Below are 18,711 nucleotides of genomic sequence, written 5' to 3' on the forward strand. Positions count from 1 at the left end.
TTGGGGGGCGGGTGCGGGGGCTGGCCTGTGTGCCTGGAGAGAAAGTGGGAAGGTTTTGTGGGGGTGGCCAGAGGTCCCTGCTGTGCTCCCAGACACCAACAGCCGGCCTGAGACGAGAAGGGAGGGCCTCTGCCCTGCACAGGTGCCCCAGGCCTTATAAGAGGGTAGAAGGGAGATTCGTGAACCCAGTGTCTGCCCATATCCCAGTCCAGCTGGAAAGGCAAAAGCGTAAGTAAGTAGGTGCCTTCTGGTGTTGGGGGTGGCCTGAGAGGTCTCTGCACAGGGGAAGGGGTGCGTGGGCCGGCATCCTGCCTGCAGGGGGCATTCACAGAAGTGACGGAGGAAACAGTTAGATGGTCATTTGCAGGTCACACTCACACCAGGGCCACGCTCCAGGTCAGTCGGGGCCGGGGCTGGACAGAGCCAAGGAGTAGCAAAGTACCACCCAGGTGGCTGTGGGGGGAGGCAGTGCCAGGACCAGGCATGGAAGGATGAGGGGACCCCACACCCCATCTCCTGTCTTCTTCTCTTGGGTGCTCGTGGGTCCAGTCCAATGCCCTTGTACACAGGGCCAGTGAAGCCTCTATTCACGCCACCATCTCTTTCTGGAACAAGAGAGAACGAAGGCTGCCGCCTCTCAGCTGAGCATAACCCCGGAGCGGCCCTGGGTTGGTGCTCCCCAAGGGGCTGGGCAGATTCAGGCCCAGGGCGGTCGTGGGGGGTGGATTCCAGGAGGACAGGAGTGCATCCTCCCACCCTGTGGAGTGCACAGACACCCCATTCTCGGTTACCACCATGTAAAGAGCTGGGTGTGCCTTCCGGGGTTGTGGGAAGGAACTTGCTCGGATCAGCTGGGAAGGGTCCCGTGCGAGGTATGGTGTCAGGAAGGGGCCGGGAGTGCCTCGGCCACCATCATTATCCCTGTGTGCAAGACCCGCGCGACCCCAGCCCATCTTTTTCCCCTGGTACGGTGTCTCCTCTCATTGGGGAAACTGAGGCTGCGAGGGGGCACACATAGCCAACCCCCTGCGTGAGTCTGCTTGGGCGGCCCTCCCAAAGCACCACAGGCTGGAGGGCTAAAACAAGAGACACTTGCTTCTCAGTGCTAGAAGCACTGAGGCTGGAAGTCCGAGGCGAGAGGGTCAGCGGGCCGGGTTGCTCTGGGCCTCTCTCCTTGCCCTGCAGATGGCCGCCTTCTCCCTGCGTCTTCCCATGGCCTTCCCGCTGCGCGTCCGTGTCTTGATCCCCTCTACTTGCAAGGACACCAGTCGTATTGGATTGGGGCCCACCCTAGGGACCTCGTTTTACTCTAATCACCTCTTTGCAGGCCCTGTCTCCAAACACAGCCGCATTCCAAGGTCCTGGGGGTCAGGCCTTGCATGAATGAGTCAGCGTGGGGGTCACAAATCAACTCGTAACACCCCTCACGCACCCGAGAGGATGCAGAGAAGCCGTTTCTAGAAGGAGAGGATCCCAGGGCTGGGCTCAAACGCCTCAGGAGGCCCAAGGCTGTGTACACAGAGGGGAGCCTGGCTGCTCCTCTGTGAGGAGCCGCTCCGGGGGGTGGGGGGGGAGCCGAGGCCGCTGACAGGAACACAGTGCCAAGCCCGGTGTGCAGGGCGAGCGGGGCCCAGGACACGAGAGCGGGAGGTGGGGGCCTGGAGGGCAAGTGCGCTGCGGAACAAGGGGAGCAGGGTGAGGGCCCAAGCGTGGCCGGGGTTCAGAGCCAAGCCTGAAGACCCGCTGCGTGTGGGCCGCCTGGTGTGCGGCCTGAGGGGCAGGTGTGCCCCAGCCCGGGTTAGCAGCTCTCCCTCTGTTGGGGGTCCGGGCTACCACGTCCCCACGTCACACCCCTACAGCACCTCTCCCCCACCCCTGGACCTGCCCAACCTCGGATCTGTGTAGATCTTCCCCTCCCCCATCTGTGGTCCTTCCTTCCCCGGGCCGGGCCCTGCTCCATGCCAAGGTGCAGGCTAGTGTGCACGTTTGCACACACACACAAGCGTGCACACACCTTCCCACAGAGCGTCCCTGAAAACCTGACCCGTCTGTCGACAGCTCCGCAGGTCTCACCTTCCTCCCCTCCAGCCCCCACCACCCCAGAACACTTCCAGGTCCTCTCCCACGTCCCTGGGGAAACCGAGGCCCAGAGAGATCAAGCAACTCCTTACTCAGGCTCCAGAGTAAGTGAGCACAGGAGAACAGGGCTTTAGTGCTGCAATCTCAGAAACACTCGCCTCCCCCACAGAGGAGGCCTCAGGGCCCCGGAGGAGAGAATGACTCATGGTGGTGACTGGAGGGGGTGTCGTGTGTCACGACGACATAAATACAAAAACCGTAGCACCCCAATACTGTCTTTTCTGGCTCCCCTTTCTGAAAGCAAGCTGTTTTCTTAACACAAGTAGCTCCCCCTTTCAGAAACTCAGACTCCTTATCTGCGAGGCTACCGACCCTGCGCCAGGACCCCTCCCCCTGAGCGGCCACTCAATCGCCTCTGCTGTAGGAGGAGGCACTCCTACCCCACACGGCACCCCAGTCAGTGGTGGGCAGCTCATTCCGAGAGCCCCACTCATTCCACAAAAATCTACTGAGGGCAGAGGGGTGCATGCCAACGTGGTGTCCAGTCCCTTCCTCCGTGCCCCGATCTGCTGCCCGCCTGGTGGTTCCTGCCCCCACTGGGCCTCCCAGGGGTCCAGATGGCCCACCGTGGGGTTGGCCCACCGAGAGAGTCCGAGGGGACTAAGCGCCACTCAGCAGCCTCTGGGATGTCCTGGGGACGGTAGGCAAGGCAGGGCCAGTGGTTATGATTTGGGCAGCCCCATCCTGCACACCCCAGCCTGGGGGGTGGTGAACACTTCCAGCTGCAGCAGCTGCCCTTCTCCAGGCCCAGCGGGACACGCACGGTGGCCCTCCCCATCTCAGCCCTGGCCATCCCCCCACACAGACCAGTGCCCCCCTCCTCCCCCTTGGCCTCTTAGCCAACATCCCTGTGAGGGGGCCAGTGTCACCATCTCAGTTTCTGATGTGGGAACCAAGGCCCAACGTGGGAAGTAACTTGCCAGCGAGTGTCACAGGGAGAACCTTGAACTTGAGTCTTGAAATCTTTGCCTGCTTCCTGCTGCTTCCAAAGCAGTTGGCTGGCTCCTTGTGCCCTGGCTCAGATTGTTACCCTGGACCCCAACATGTGTGACTCGGGCCAGCCTTCCCCCCCACCCCGATGGCAGGGGATACCTCGGAGACTCCTGGGGTAACTGTGGGGTGGGGATTCCAGCCTGGAAGGCTCTCCCCATCTCTCCAGACATCTTCCTGTCCTCCTCTTGAACTTGGCTGCCCTCCTGTACGCCACCACTGGCAGCCGGTGTACCTTGCAGGGTGCAGAGCATCCAGGGGGGGAAGGTGGCCCAGGAACAGAGTTCTCCCGGGAATGGAAGAAGCAGTCTGGGGGTCAGAGCATGGCCTGCGCCCCCATGGGTGGTCTCCCCAGCTGGTCCTAAGGGCCGCTCAGAGAGAGCCCTAAGTAGGTACATGAGACCAGGTGCCACTCCTCTTAGATCACCTGACCCAAAGGGCCAATGCCCTGCCCCAAGCCAAATACCTCTTTGAATGAGGAAATTAAACCACAGGTTTAAAAAAAAAAAAAAAGGACATAGACACCAGAGCCACCAGAGTCTCCAGAGCTGGGAATTTTTAGTTCATTGCCTTTATGAGGAATTGGCTGTGAAGGTTTGTAGAACTGTCAAGGTTTCATTGATGGTGATAAAATGATAAATGTGCATCAACTGCAAGTAACCACTATAGCGTTGATTAGGAGTCTCCTCCTTGGGACACAGGTCCCCACAAATCACTCAGCGTAAATCAGCCATGATTTGTTGAAAGCTTGCTCAGTGCACAGACGCACAGATAACTAGCTTCCGTACAAGACAGGATGAGAGGTTCCCTCCAAGAAGGAAAATCGCAGGAATTGAGGTCATATCCTGGAGGGCTTCGTGGAGGAGGTGGCATTGGAGCTGGCCCTCGGAGAAAGATTCCCACCTGGATGTGTACAGTTAGGAAAGAAGAGGATTTGACTCAGAGGGCACAGCATGAGCAAAGGAGGGGAGATAAGGTGGCATCGGCGAGTGCTAAATCCAAAAGTTATCCAGTTATGCTGGCAGCGGGGACTTGGAGGGAGCAGTCCTGGGGAAAGGGGAGCCTGAAACCCCACTGTAGAGGACCCTGAGGGCCACACTCAGGCTCAAGGTGAGTTTGGATTTTGTTTTGTAAGCAGAAGGGAGCGATTCTTTCATAATACTTACAGACGTTGGCATTGTGTTGCACAATTGAGTGCTTTCTTACTTGATTCTCGAAAACAGAACAATGACAGCACCACATCCTGCAAGATCAGCACATTATTATTACCCTGATTTTTAAAGGTGAGGAAAGTGACTCAGGGGTCCATGGAAAGATCCAGAACTGCTTCTCAAACCTCGAACCCCCACATCTTGTTCCTTCCTATTCCTTGACAGTGTCCAACAGGAGTTGAGCAGGCAGTGAGGAGCCAGCAAGGTCCCATTTGTGTCCAGGACAAACACATCACTCTGCTGCTGTGGAGGGGAGGAGATGCCAAGGAGGGAGTTAGGGGGAGAAGGGAGACCCAGTCGTGCCATGTTACGTTGTCAGAGCAACAGGATCCAGGCCAGAACCGGAGCAGGGTTCTGGGGATGGAGGACGGGGGTAGCTCGGGACACACTACAAGAGTCAACAGGTGGAATTGCTAGAATGTGGCAGGGTCCTGCACGGATGTGGGGAGGGGACCAGAGACATCAGATCCAAGGCCCATGTTGGGTTTGGGAGACTGGGGTTAAGTTCCCTGCATGTATAACGGCGTGGGGGGAGGGAGTAGGGGAAAATAAGGGATCTCCGGGGGCCCTGCACCATCTGAGGCAGCTGGTACAGGAACGGGCTTGGCTTTGAGAGTCAGGTGGCCCCGGGGTTCGAATCTTAGTTCTGGCCCCTGTCCCTCACGTGACTTGGGTAAGTTACTTAAGCACTCTTCACCTTGACCTATAAGATACAAGAATAGGCTCTCAAAAAAGAGAAATTATTGATAGAAAACGGATTGAATCCAGGGAGATGGTAGAATACCTAGCTGGGAGGATCCATCTGAGGATCAAGCAAACTAATGCCTGCAGAGCGCTGAGCAGGCTGTAACGGCAAGAGTCCCCGCTTTCCCAACGCCACACTCTGCCCTCCGCCCTTTCTGCACACTACTTGGTAAATCTTCACAACCGCACTTCGAGGCAGAAACCCATTTTATCTTCATTTTTCAGACGAGGATGCCCGGGGAATAAAACCTCTCTAAAGCCTCACAGTGTTTTGCACTGGTATTAGGTCCACCCCCACGCTGGGGCAAAAGAGGCAATGGCGAGGGGACAGTTGTCCTGCCAGCACAGGCAGGGCGGGCTCGGAGCTGACGCCCTCTGCGGGGTGGGAGGCTGGGGTGCCCTGCGGCCCCAGCACAGCCTCTGCTGACCCCTCCGGGCTCTTGCCTCTGTCTGTCCCCAGCCTCCGGCCGCTCCCACCCGGCCAGCCCCAGCCCCCCGGGGCCGCAGGCCAGCCCAGTGCTGCCGGTCAGCTACCGCCTGTCGCGGACGCGGCTGGCCTTCTTCCTGCGGGACGCGCGGCCCCCACCTCCTGCGTTCGCCAACGGCTCCCTGCAGCGCTCCGAGCCCTTCGTCGTGTTCCAGACCAAGGAGCTGCCCGTCCTCAACGTCTCCCTGGGGCCCTTCAGCACCAGCCAGGTGGTGGCCCGGGAGCTGCTGCAGCCGTCCAGCACCCTGGACATCCCCGAGCGCCTGACCGTCAACTGGAAGGTGCGGGCCTTCATCGTCCGCGCCCGCGTGCCCGCCTCGCAGCCCGTGGCCCAGGTGCTGTTCTACGTGGCCGGCCGCGACTGGGACGACTTCGGCGTCACCGAGCGGCTGCCCTGTGTCCGCCTGCACGCCTTCCGGGACGCCCGGGAGGTCAAGAGCTCCTGCCGCCTCAGCGGGGGCCTGGCCACCTGCCTGGTGCGGGCCGAGCTGCCCTTGGCCTGGTTCGGGCCCCCGGCCCCCGCCGCGCCGCCCGCCGCCCGCCGCAAGTCTCCGGACGGGCTGGACCCCGAGGCCGCGGGGGAGAGTCAGCAGGCTGAGCTCTACTACACCCTCCACCCCCCGGACGCGTCGGGGGGCTGCGGGGGCGCCCGTCGGGGGGCGGGGCCGGGGCCGAGCGCCCGCGCCGAGAGCCCCACCCAGCACCCACTGCTGCGCATCGGGAGCATCAGCCTGTTCCGCCCGCCCCCCAGGAGGACCCTGCAGGAGCACAGGCTGGACAGCAACCTGATGATCCGCCTGCCGGATCGGCCCCTCAAGCCTGGGGAGGTGCTCAGCATCCTCCTCTACCTCGCCCCCAACTCCTCCTCTCCCTCCAGCCCCAGTGTGGAGCATTTCACACTCAGGTAGGGGGCTTGTGGGTAGAGGGGTCTACCTTCCCTTCCGAGGTCAAATGCATAGCTCGCCCCCTTTAGGGGTGTGCCCACGCCTGCCTGGCCAGCACCCTAATCCTACCTCTTCCATTTATCGCTTGAGAAACCTCAGGAAGACACCTTATTTACTTAAGCCTGTATTCTCATCAGCTTGATGACAACAAAAATTTCTGCCCGACCTCTGTAGCTCACAGAAATAGTCGAGGAGAAATGTCAGTTCCCACAAGCATAGGTATCAAAAATGATAGAATGGAGTTGGAAGGGCCCTTAGATGTTAGCTGGTGCAACTCTCCCATTTTACAGATGAGGAGACCCAGGCCAAAGAGAAGAAATGGAGACCAGAGAGCAGCCCATTGGCTGGGAGCCAGAAGATGAGCAGGAGTCTGTCCATGTGTCAGGCCATTTGCCCAATCCTGGAGATGGGAGAAAACATTTCAGGAGTCCCAGCCTTTTCTACACCCTGAACGGGATTACAGTTTACGAATTCAGAAATACCTTAAGTCATATCAAGGCCCCACCAAAATATTCCCCCCACCCCAGACATTATGCTTAGGACCCAAAACATCACCATTAACCTCCAGCTTCTTTGAGTGACGTATCGCCCTCTTTCCTGAGTGTACCACCTTAAAGTTCAGATATTCCTGGAGGGATAGACCTGATTCAATGATTAATACCTGAATGTGAATATGACTTAAATCACTCATCACAGATTTTGGGCTGCATTAATAGGAGTAGAGCATGTAGAATCAAGGAGGTGGTCACCGTTCTGCTTTAGTCAGTATTAATCAGAGCACAGCTGAAGTGTTGTATTTAGTATAGGCCTCAACGCCTGTGTGTTCAGTGTCCAGAAGAGGGTTGCAAGGGTTGAACCCTAGTTGCAAAGATTGACTTGAAACTATGGCAGAAAGCAGTAATTGGAGGAACTAGAGATTTTAGGCCTGGAGAAAAGAAGACTCAGGGAACACTTGCTTCCCTCTTGCTGTCCAAAGAACTGTTCCAGTTGAGATGAAGGAGAGTTGTTCTCTCTTGCCCCAGCAGAACCCATGACTGTTAGACTTCAGCTAAATATAGGAAAGGGATTTCTAGTCCTTAGCGGCTTTCTGAGAATGGAATTAGATGTGTGCAGCAGTGACTACTCTGTCACTGAGGTATGCAAGTAGAGATTTGGTAAGAACTTGGCAGAGAGATATGGTAGAAGCAACTGTAGCCTCCACGGAGGGTCAGAGGTTTCAGCTACATGATACCAGACTCCCCAGGTTCATCTCCAGTGTTGAGTCCAAGATAATTTACTGGGGTAATTTACTCACCCAGCCGGGGGCGGGGGGAGTGGCCAGGTGGGCAGCCACTGGGCCCTAGGCTGACCGTCTCCCTCTCTTTCTTCCCTCTTTGTCCCAGGGTGAAGGCCAAGAAGGGTGTAACCCTTCTGGGCACCAAGTCACGGAGTGGTCAGTGGCACGTGACCTCGGAGCTGCTGACTGGGGCAAAGCACTCAACAGCCACCGTGGATGTGGCCTGGGCCCAGGGCACCCCACTGCCCCCCTGGTAAGCACCTCTGTCCTCTCTGCAGGACAGCACCTGGAAGGGGTGGGGGCATTCTTGATGGAGGAAGCCAGGCTGGCAGAAGGGCAGGCGCTCAGGTGGTGGGGACTCTGAGGTCCAGGCTGGGGCACCTCGGGTGGCTGGAGAAGGCTCAGAAGTCCCCAGCAGGCAGGCTGCCGAGGAGGGCTGGGGGCCCCACCAGGGATTTCAGAGATCCTGGGCTGCTCCCAGCCCTTCCTCCTGGGCTCTGCTTCCTGCCCCGACCCTGCAGGGAAGGCCAGGGGCCTCTGGAGATCCTACAGCTGGACTTTGAGATGGAGAACTTCACCAGCCAGTCGGTCAAGCGGAGGATCATGTGGCACATCGACTACCGCGGCCCCAGCGCCCGGCCTGACCTGGAGCGGGCAGTCACTGAGTTGACAGTCATCCAGCGGGATGTCCAAGCAATCCTGCCCCTAGCCATGGTGAGCAGGGTGGTGACTGGCCAGTGGATGCGTGCGTCTGTTGCGGGTGCATGTGCACGACCAGCATGTGCCCCGCTGAGCATACGTGTGGATCAATGCGTGTGTACGTGTGGGCCTGTGCCTGAGTGTGTGACTGCCTCCTGCACCCAGGTGTGCCTATGAGTATAGGGGTGTGTGTGTGTGTGTGTGTGTGTGTGTGTGTGTGTGTGTGCACACACACTCACTGGAGGCAGGCAGTGCTCTGTGCCTCGTGCTGGAGTAGGACAGCAGATGCTCGGGGGGACAGAGGTGGAAGAAGTCACCCGTGGAGAGGCCATTCAGGGGAGGCTTCCTGGAGGAGGTGGCCGTGCAGTTGAGCTTTGAAGGACACGTGGAAGGAAGGGCTCATACAACCAGAGACGGTGAGGAGGGTGCTCTAGGCAAGGGATCACGCGGACAAAGGTGTGGTGATGGGAATGTGAGTAGTTTGTTCTAAGGCGCGGTGGTTGGGGAAGGGTGCCATGGGGTGGTAAGGCTGGAGGAATCGTCTGCAAACAGCCCAGGGGTGCCTGGAATGGCTGGGCAGATGTGTTGGATGTGACTCCATGAATGTGGAGGAGCATGTAAGGCGTCAATAGAAGATGATGGGGGACTGGGGAAGGACTGTTTCCTGGCAGCGGGCTGAGGTAGACCAGAAGGCTACTGCAGGAGGCCAAGTGAGCAGAGTGTCTGAGAAGACTCGTGAGACTGAGCGGCTGCACCTCTCCGCACGTGTGCAGGTGTCCCCAGGGGAAGGCTGTGCATCTGAGGACTGGGGCAGCCAGGCGCCTGGGCCTTGGCTGGCGTGTCCTAGGAGAGCGGAGGACCACAAGTGTCCCCACTCAGCAGAGCCCCACCCTCCCTGCAGGACACCGAGATCATCAACACGGCTATCCTGACTGGCAGGACAGTGGCCATCCCGGTCAAGGTCATCGCCATCGAGGTGACTGGCCTTGTCCTAGATGTCTCTGCCTTGGTGGAATGCAAATCTGACAATGAGGACATCATCAAGGTGGGCTTCCTGGAGGTGGGGACCCTGGGAAGAAGGCCTCAGACCTTCAGGGGGAGTGGAACTCCAAGCCAGAGGGGAACTGGCATCCCAGGCAGCTTCCTGTTGCAGGCAAAAGGAGGAGAAACGCGGGGGTGGGGGTGGGGGGAAGGTGCCAGTGGGAATAGCTTCAGGCATCCGTGCCTGGTGGGGGTGAGGAAAAGCCCCGGGTACTACTGGTCCTGGAGGGCTTCCTGCAGGAATATGAAAGAGACCGTTTGTCAGGCAGAGGGGAGAAGGCAGTGTTGACAGCCCGAGCTCAACCCAGTATAGCAAGTGATGATGGAGCCCCTGCCTGGACAGACACGGGGCAAGGCAACCGGGGCGGGGGAGGGGGGGGCCTCAAGGACACACCCTGACGCCCTGAACCCAGGCGCTGGTGCCCAAATGGAGGAGATTCAGCTCAGAGTGGAAGCCCCGGAAGCATGGAGTGAAGGTTGTATAAGAAGTTAAGCCAGGAGTGAAGGCTGTGTAAGGAAGAACCCACTCAGGGCACACACACCCCAAATCCCCCAACTCCTGCGGGCCCCTCCCAGAGCTCCCTCCCCAGAGACCCACTCCGGGCCCCAGGTCTCCACGGCCCAACAAACGGGACAGCCGTCTGACTCAAATGACCTACTTTGCCACCTCCCCAGGAGGGCCTCCAGATTTGCCCCTTCAGACAGCCATCTCAGGCAGTGGGACAGACAGTGACGCAGGGGAGTGGCAGTCCTGGTGTCGGTGTGGTGGGTGAGCTGTTTATCAGGCCAGCCTCCAGCAGGTGCCCAAATCAGATGATCAGACAAGGGAGTCTGTTCCCTGAGCCTGTAAATAGCTCAGTCTGAAGGAGAGCAGGAGGAGTGGGCCGTGGGTGTCCTTCTCCCTCAGGCTAACTGGGGCTAGCCTGGGGTGTGTGCACTCTCTCTCTCCACATTCCGCCCCAGATCCCTCAGGTCTGGGGAGCTGGAGCCTCACCTCATCCCTCCCCCACCCAGGAAGAATGCCCCCCAATTGAGCCAGAGCAGAGTAGAAGCCTTGCCCAGGCCCGTGGGGCTTTCCAGGGCTGGCAGGCTGGGACAGGAAAAAAAACAACGGACCTGCTCTCAAAGGCCCTCATCCAGCACCTGCTTCTGCCCCCCAGACTCCCCCACTCCCCTGCTCCGGCCACAAAGTGGACCAGAACAAAGTCTTGACTGCTTAGATACCAAAGGGAATTCACAAAGATTCTAAATGGAATTTGTTTCCACTCTCAGTGAAATACACTCAGGTTCTTTATGGAGTTTGCAAACACTCGGAATGGAATTTACCAGCCTTCAGATGGAATTCTCTGCCTTCTAAAGTGGGAAATGAGCATTTCTGGCAGGGCTCCTCTCCCACGTCCTACCACCCCCCATCCGAGATGGTTAAGGGAGCTAGCAGGAGTTTGGGAATAGCCAGGGGCTCATCAGAGATGAGCCACCGTGCCAGCACCCTCCCTGCCCCCCACCAGAGCCTTCAGAATGTCACGAGCCCCACCAGCCGCATGATTAGACCCTCCCCAAATGCGAGGGTGTGCACCCATGGGCGTGTACCAGCAGGAACACCTCAATGCACTGCACGTGAGATTCACTCCAGAGTGTGCCAGGTACATACTGGGCACACTTGACATATACACAACCCACCTACATCTGTCCTGAGTACTGGCACAGGTGTCCCCCGAGATGTGTTCAGCAGGCACGTGCTCATCCAAGGAACCTCTAGGAATATGAGCTGCGGTCCTGGTGGCCATGCATTTGTAAAAGCGGCACCTGCTGGTAGCAGCCATCCACCTGTCTGTCCTAATTTTTCCTCTCCCCATCCCCAGCTCCACCCCTGGCTAGAACCGTCCCCGCACCTGAAATGAACCAGCTGCTTATTTTCCTGCAGCCGCAGGGCCACATGGGCCGTGGAGGAATCATGGGTTCAGGACATGCCCCTCTGTACTGTGGAGGATGCCACCAAAAGACACCTCTGCCAGAGCACCAGCCTAGGGGCCCCTCAGCCTGAAGGCTCCTCTGAGGTGTGGTCTGCCCCATAAGAAACAGTCTCCTATAAAGTCAGGTGCATGTTGGCTCCTTGCCAGGGAGGAAACACCTCCCATAGAAGCGCTGAGAGATGATCTGTGAAGAAATAATGGGAGCAGGGACACCCGAAGCTGACACCTCCCAGGGGAAATAAATCTGGTGCTTCCCCCCACCCCCGGTCCTCCCTTTCGGCCCACAGGAGGCCCTGTAGGGCAAGCCGTGCCAACCAACCTCCTTTCCCTTCCCCAGGTATCCAGCAGCTGCGACTACGTGTTTGTGAGTGGAAAGGAGTCACGCGGGTCCATGAATGCCAGGGTCACCTTCCGCTATGACATCCTCAATGCCCCCCTGGAAATGACAGTCTGGGTCCCCAAGCTGCCCCTGCACATTGAACTCTCGGATGCACGCCTCAGCCAAGTGAAGGGCTGGAGGGTACCCATCCTCCCCGACCGGAGGTACAGCCTTACACACACAGTGGATACTCGACAGACTCACAGGTGGACACAGCCCTGGCACAGGGTCTGATCCACGTATGTGTATAAGGCCCTAGGTGTACACAGGCTGCAGGTCGGTTAGGCAATCAACAAACTTTTATTGAGCAGCTACTGTGTTGCCAGGCACAGGTGGGTGCTTGAGACATGGGGTGAGTGTGGCCAGTGCCTGATCCAGCGAAGCTCTGGGTCTATCAGGGAGGCTGTCCTGTATGTGCCACAGGACACAGTAGACACAGGAAGCCCTCTGTGTGGGGAATCAAGTGACACAAAGGAGAGAACCGCCTGTTCCTCTAGAACAAGTCGAGGCAGGCTTCCTGGAAGAGGTGACTCTTGGCTAAGTCTTAAAGAATGAGTGGAAGGGAGTTGGCTGGGAAGACAGGGTGAGAGAGTAGCCAGGCCACAGACAAAATGGAGCAGACGCGCAACACAGAAGCACATACACCTACATACATGTACCTCAGCCTGTGCACACCAGGGGCACACTCGTGAGTGCCTCAGCCCAGGCATACAGCGACTCACACCAGGCTCCCTTGGCGGGGGCACCTCACACACCTGAGTGCACATCTCTGGGGCATGCGCTCCACTCGCCCCTCACTCTGCTGCTGGAGAGGGGAGCCGGCAGGGCAGAGGAAGGAAGAGGGGCGGGCAACTGACAGGAGAGGGGCTGGGCTGGGGGAGAAGCCGGTGGCCAAGGGAGAGCTGGGCTCAGTTCAATTCTGCAGAGATGAGGAAAAGCCAGACCGTGTGGATCAGAGCCTCTCAAACTTGAACGTGCACATGAGCTCCCGAGGAGCCTATTAAAATGCACCTTCTGATCCCGTGGGTCTGGGAGGGGGCCTGTGATTCTGCCCTGGGCCCAGCTCCCAGGCCAGCTTTGAGTCATGAGGGCGTGGTGAACTCTGAAGGGAGACAGGCTGGGTTTAAATCCTGACTGCTGTTTCCTTAGCTGGGCAACCTTGGACTACTTAACCTTTCCGTGCGCCCCGTTTCTTCATCTGCAAATGGGCACGTTGACACTTACCTCAGCGTGGTTGTGAGGATGGGTTAACCCAGGTAAAAGAGCCCTCTGTGAATGGGTATTGTGGTTGTTTGATTCATCCACAGCAGTAGCAAACCATGAGCCGTGTCCTTGGCTCGCTCTCTCCAGAGCATGCTCTCCTGACTGTGGATCTCCTGGTTTTAGCATCTTCGGCAACCTGGATAGGCTGAATTTCCCGAATCATCCAGTCCTGGCTCCCTTTTGCTTACTGGTGCTTTCCTCAGTTTACCTCTCTCCTCTTGGGTTTTCCTATAAGCAGCAAGAGGTACCAGGCCACACATTCCACGCGGTGCCTGGAAATCGCCTCAGCCAAATATCCAAGTGCATCGCTTCCAAGTTCTGCTCGCCCCCAGCTGTAAGGGCACCCCCCAGCCAAGCGGTCTGGCCCTCTGAACGAGGAATGCCTTTGCTCCAGTTTAGAGTGGAGAACAGGGCCAGGCGCCGGCTTAGCGCTGAAAAAGAGACCGCGCTTGTCAGGATCCAACCCCGGCTATTGTCAGGCATGGGTGAAACCCCGCAGAGGCCGAGAGGGCCAAGGGGTGGGGGTGGGGGGCAAGAAGGCACCTTTCTAGGAGCGAAAAGGCTGGGGACTCCTGGCTCCGAGCTGGTCAGAGACAGAAGGAATGGGACTGGGGGGAGGGGGGAGGCTTGCCGTGTGCCCAGCGCCCACCCACGGGAGGCAGGGAGGAGCCCGTAGCCCACACGGGTGAGGGAGGTGACTTGTGCAGGTCGGAGGCAGGCGGAGGAGCCCTGAGCCCCGGCCTCCCCACCCCAGGTCAGCCCGGGAGAGTGAGGACGAGGAGGAGGAGGAGGAGGAGCGGCGGCAGAGCGCCAGTCGAGGCTGCACCCTGCAGTACCAGCACGCCACCCTGCAGGTCTTCACCCAGTTCCACACGACGTCATCCGAGGGCGCCGACCAGGTGGTCCCCATGCTGGGCCCAGACTGGCTGGTGGAGGTCACCGACCTGGTCAGCGACTTCATGCGGGTGGGGGACCCCCGAGTGGCACGCATGGTGGACAGCAGCACACTGGCTGGCCTGGAGCCGGGCACTACCCCCTTCAAGGTAGGCACAGGGGCACTGCGTGGGCAGAGAACACAGATGTCCCTGGGACAGGGTTTCTAGGGCCTCGGCCTCTGGGATCAACCCCGGCAGGCCCCCACAACACACTCTCTGCCCCTCAGCCCGCCCCCACCCCCCCTGCCTGAAACCCCACCATCAGTGGTAAGCTCCTTTCACTTCCCCTTGGCAAAGGATCTCCCCGCAAGCCCTGTCGACCTTTACCAACCCTGTAAGGCTCGGTGTGGTCCCGGAGAGCAGGTGTGGGTGAAGCGGGGGGGGCTCAGGAATGGGAATTCAGGGACCTAGGAACTCAAAGCTGACCCTTCTCCTGTACACCTGGGTGCCTGGGTAGAAATCATCCCTCTAAGAGATGGTGAATAGTGTGACCCACTGGCTAGAATCTGCCTGCAGATGTATTTATGTGTAAAGCAACTGATCCAACATTGAAACAATTGGCAGCTCTCTCATTTTTAAAAATCTAGACTTCCGGTTTTACAAAATATGAATCTGGCAACCCTGGGCCTACATTCCCACCTGGCAGTAACTGGCTGGAGTCAATACTGGTGCCCCCCCTACATGAGCACGAGTCCTCCTATTTGCCACAGTCCCCACCACTCCCTTTTGTCTCTCATTGAGGCCAAACCCCAATTGCTATTCATCACCGTGTGGGGCTATTGTTTACCTTAAATTCTGCCTAACTCTTCTCATCTGTGTTCCTGCCTGGCTCCTGTGAGCCCTTGGACCCTGATTTCCAGCTGCAGCCCTAAGGCAGAGCCTAAGAGTCCAGCCTCCCAGCCTGCCACCCCCCCACCCTGCCACCCCGCCACCCCACCCCCCCACCCTGTGCTCCGGGCCTCTCTTCCAGCAGCGCTGGGACTCCTCCGTGGCTGGGAATCCTGGGGGTGCTGCTTTCCTGGCCTTCGCTCACCCCTGCCCCACTCTGCCTCAGGTGGTGTCCCCACTGACAGAGTCTGTGCTTGGGGAGACGCTGCTAACAGTGACGGAGGAGAAGGTCAGCATCACACAGCTGCAGGCCCAGGTGGTGGCCAGCCTCGCCCTCTCCCTGCGGCCCAGCCCAGGGAGCAGCCACACCATCCTGGCCACCACGGCCGCCCAGCAGACCCTCAGCTTCCTCAAGCAGGTAACCAGATGCCCAGCCTGCCAACCTGGGGGCTTGGGGTACGGAAGGAAGAAGGAAACTCCAGTTTGTCCTTGTGCCATCAGTCCCCCCAATTCAGGCTTTAATGGAAGGTCTGTCTACCCTTGGTGCCCAACACATCTGGCCCACCCCATTCCCCTGCCATCTGCACAGGGAGTCTGGCCACCTCCACCCCTAGGAATTACCCCCACCCATCTCTGGAGCCCCAGCTGCAGCCCCACACCCGGGGGCACAAGACAGAGGTGGAAAGGTGACAGGCAGGAGCACAGGGAGCAAGAAGGCAGGTGTTGAGCACTGACCCAAGAGTCTCCCTGCCCCTAACTTGCTCCATGACCACAGGCCAATCCCTTCTCTGAGAGCCCTGCTTCCTCATCTGTAGGGAAGGCATTTCTCAGGATGTTTTAACAGAGGAGAAGGCTGGGGTGGGGTATGTGTTGTCAATCTCCACATGTCTAATGGGGATGATCCTAAGGTCAGGCATGGAGATACGGGGTTCCTCCTGCAGCAAAAGGGACTTGAGGTAGACCCAAGGCAGAACATATGTTCAGCTCATCAGGGGGAGAAGGATGAGTGGACAGGGAAATTCTTCGGGCGGTATGAGGCCACAACATACCCCTTACCCTGCCCACAACCTCCAGAGGAGGACTTCCTGCTCCCACAATTGTTCCTGAGCCCCTGCCACTTGCCAGGCACGGTTGCAGTGCCGGGAATACAGCCGGGAGCCAGAGTACCGCGGTCCCTGTCCTCACAGAGCTCGGCATCTGCTCAGCACCTAGCGGTGAAGCCAGCCAGGACTAGCTCTCTGACTCCTGCCCCCTTCTCCTCCTCCTCCTCTTCCTCCAGGAAGCCCTCCTGAGCCTCTGGCTCTCCTACAGTGATGGCACCACCGCCCCCCTCTCCCTCTACAGCCCCCGGGACTACGGGCTGCTGGTGAGCAGCCTGGACGAGCGGGTGGCCACGGTGACCCAGGACCGGGCCTTCCCGCTGGTGGTGGCGGAGGCCGAGGGGGCAGGGGAACTGCTGCGGGCCGAGCTCACCATCGCCGAGAGCTGCCAGAAAACCAAGCGCAAGAGTGTGCTGGCCACGACCCCCGTGGGTCTGCGGGTGCACTTTGGGCGGGACGAGGAGGACCCCACTTACGACTACCCGGGGCCCAGCCAGCCGGGCCCCGGTGGGGGCGGGGACGAGGCCCGGGGAGCCGGCCCACCCGGCACGGCGGTGCCGGCAGCCGAGGCCCCGGGCCCGGGCACAGCCAGCCCCGCCGTGCCGCCCACGGAAGACTTCCTGCCGCTGCCCACCGGCTTCCTGCAGATGCCGCGCGGGCTGACGGACCTGGAGATCGGCATGTACGCGCTGCTGGGCGTCTTCTGCCTCGCCATCCTCGTCTTCCTCATCAACTGCATCGTCTTCGTGCTGCGTTACCGGCACAAGCGCATCCCGCCCGAGGGCCAGACCAGCATGGACCACTCTCACCACTGGGTGTTCCTGGGCAACGGGCAGCCGCTGCGGGGGCAGGGGGAGCTGTCCCCGCCCGCGGGCAACCCGCTGGAGACCGTGCCCGCCTGCTGCCACGGCGACCACCCCAGCAGCGGCAGCTCGCAGAGCAGCGTGCAGAGCCAGGGGCACGGGCGGGGCGACGGCTCCTCGGGCGGCTCGGCCCGGGACCAGGCCGAGGACGCTGCCAGCTCGCCCACCTCCAAGCGCAAGCGGGTCAAGTTCACCACCTTCACCGCACTGCCCACGGAGGAGCTCGGCTATAACTCAGTGCCCGCCGGCGAGGGGGAGGAGGACGACGAAGAGGACCTGGGTTGGGGCTGCCCAGACGTGGCGGGCGCCACGCGGCCCACCGCGCCCCCAGACCTGCACAATTACATGCGCAGAATCAAAGAGGTGGCATAGAGGCGCCGTCCGCCCAGGGGGTGCGCTCTGCGTGGGCCACGGCCGGGAGCCCTGCTCACACCGATGCAGGCCGGCTGAAGTGGATTTTGTACTCCCTGCCCCTGCAGCTTTGCTCTGTGCTGGGTGGCCAGCCTACCCCCCGTGGTCCTTCCCGCCACCTCACCCCGTACCCGATTCTGCCACCGAAGGTGGAGGGCTCCTTCCTCAGGAGCTTGCTAGGAGGAAAGCAATCCCAGCCCTCGTTCTACCCTTTCCAGACCTCCTCCCATCTTACACAACCCCCTGCCCCAAAAGTGAGGCATGGAGGCCAAGCTTGGGGTGAGGCGGGCCCACACTGTGCCCCTGCCCCCCCACGTCCCCTGTCTTCCCCCTGTGCGGGGGGGCTTTGGGGGGTCTTGTGTCACAAGCTGCACAAAGACTTTTCTCAAACCACTATTCAGGGATTTCTGTCCTGCAGGGTGGGGAGGCGGCGGCTGCCTGCCCTGCCAAGGATCTTGCTGTGGACAAACTATCGGGGGGATGGGGGGACACTTGTAGCATCTGTTGGCTTCCAGGTGCTCCCCAGCCCCTTCCCAGGACCTGGGAGCTCACCCTACAGAGGGGTCTTGGGCCAAGCCGGGCACCTTCCTGAGATCTCAGGACTCCCTCCTCTGTCCCCACCGGCTGTGGGCAGGGTCCTAAATGGGCAGGAGCCCCGGGCCTGCCCCTAGTAAGCCACACCCCAGCACTGTGGTCTGGGTGGCCCAGGGAGGCTGGGTCCCCCTGCTGAGCCCAGAGCGAGGTCAACACTGCGCCTTAGCCCTGCCCCTCCCGCTCTGCTGACCACTCCTTCCTCTCTGCAGGGGCAGCCACCCATCCCCCCAGGAAGCGGAATCTGGTGAGAGGGGGAGAGGGTACCAGGGGATGCTGTGGAGGACCTTGGGACGGGCAAAGGCAGCAGGGAGCTGGGCATCTCCCCTACCCCTCCCAGCCCACCGCCACTTCTCTCTTGGGTTCTACCCACCACTGTGTCGGATTTTCTTAAATAAATGGGGGTGACCAGACTGGACCGGAGCAATAGCTCCCGGAGAACAGAAAGTGCATAGTGCCCGGCTCTGTGTCTCGTCCTTGGGCGTGTGTGCACACGCACATGCACCCGCACACGGTGGACACGCTAAATGACATGAGATCAAACGCAGCGGAACCGGGCTACAGTCCTTCTGCTCCTCCAACATCCACGTCCCTTTGGACCCTCTGGGGCTTAGGGGCTGCCTGCCTCAGGAGATGAAGGATTCACTGACCCAGAAAGTGCCCTTACAAAGAGGCACTCCTCTAGGAGTTGCCCTGATTGACTTGGGAGGGTGGGGCAAGGCTCAGGGCCTCCAGAGAAAAGGCTGGGCAGGGTGAGGGGCACAGAAGAATAAGGAGAGGGGCAGGAAGGGATTGGTGTGCACACCTGAGCTCACGCTGGACTCCTTCTCCACCTTC

General features: G+C 59.7%; 1 protein-coding gene and 1 long non-coding RNA gene across 2 annotated transcripts in view; one reads left to right on the forward strand and one right to left on the reverse strand.

Annotated features, from left to right (window-relative positions):
* Positions 1-18,316, forward strand: part of TMEM132E (transmembrane protein 132E) — a 53,717-nt gene extending 35,401 nt beyond the window's left edge. The window contains exons 3-10 of the mRNA XM_027624624.2: positions 5,545-6,475; positions 7,898-8,044; positions 8,313-8,505; positions 9,392-9,535; positions 11,842-12,047; positions 13,901-14,189; positions 15,136-15,327; positions 16,189-18,316. Coding sequence (XP_027480425.2) covers positions 5,545-6,475; positions 7,898-8,044; positions 8,313-8,505; positions 9,392-9,535; positions 11,842-12,047; positions 13,901-14,189; positions 15,136-15,327; positions 16,189-17,244 — 3,158 coding nt within the window. The 3' untranslated portion in view covers positions 17,245-18,316. The remainder of the gene's footprint in view (positions 1-5,544; positions 6,476-7,897; positions 8,045-8,312; positions 8,506-9,391; positions 9,536-11,841; positions 12,048-13,900; positions 14,190-15,135; positions 15,328-16,188) is intronic.
* Positions 3,759-4,582, reverse strand: LOC113939034. The gene is made up of 3 exons (XR_003525108.1): positions 4,466-4,582; positions 4,296-4,372; positions 3,759-4,032 (listed from the first exon to the last, which is right to left on the reverse strand). It is a non-coding gene; the product is annotated as an uncharacterized LOC113939034 (long non-coding RNA).
* Positions 18,317-18,711: the final 395 nt, after the last annotated feature.

The sequence above is a fragment of the Zalophus californianus genome, chromosome 16 (genome assembly GCF_009762305.2).
Source record: "Zalophus californianus isolate mZalCal1 chromosome 16, mZalCal1.pri.v2, whole genome shotgun sequence".
Taxonomy (NCBI): Eukaryota; Metazoa; Chordata; class Mammalia; order Carnivora; family Otariidae; genus Zalophus; species Zalophus californianus.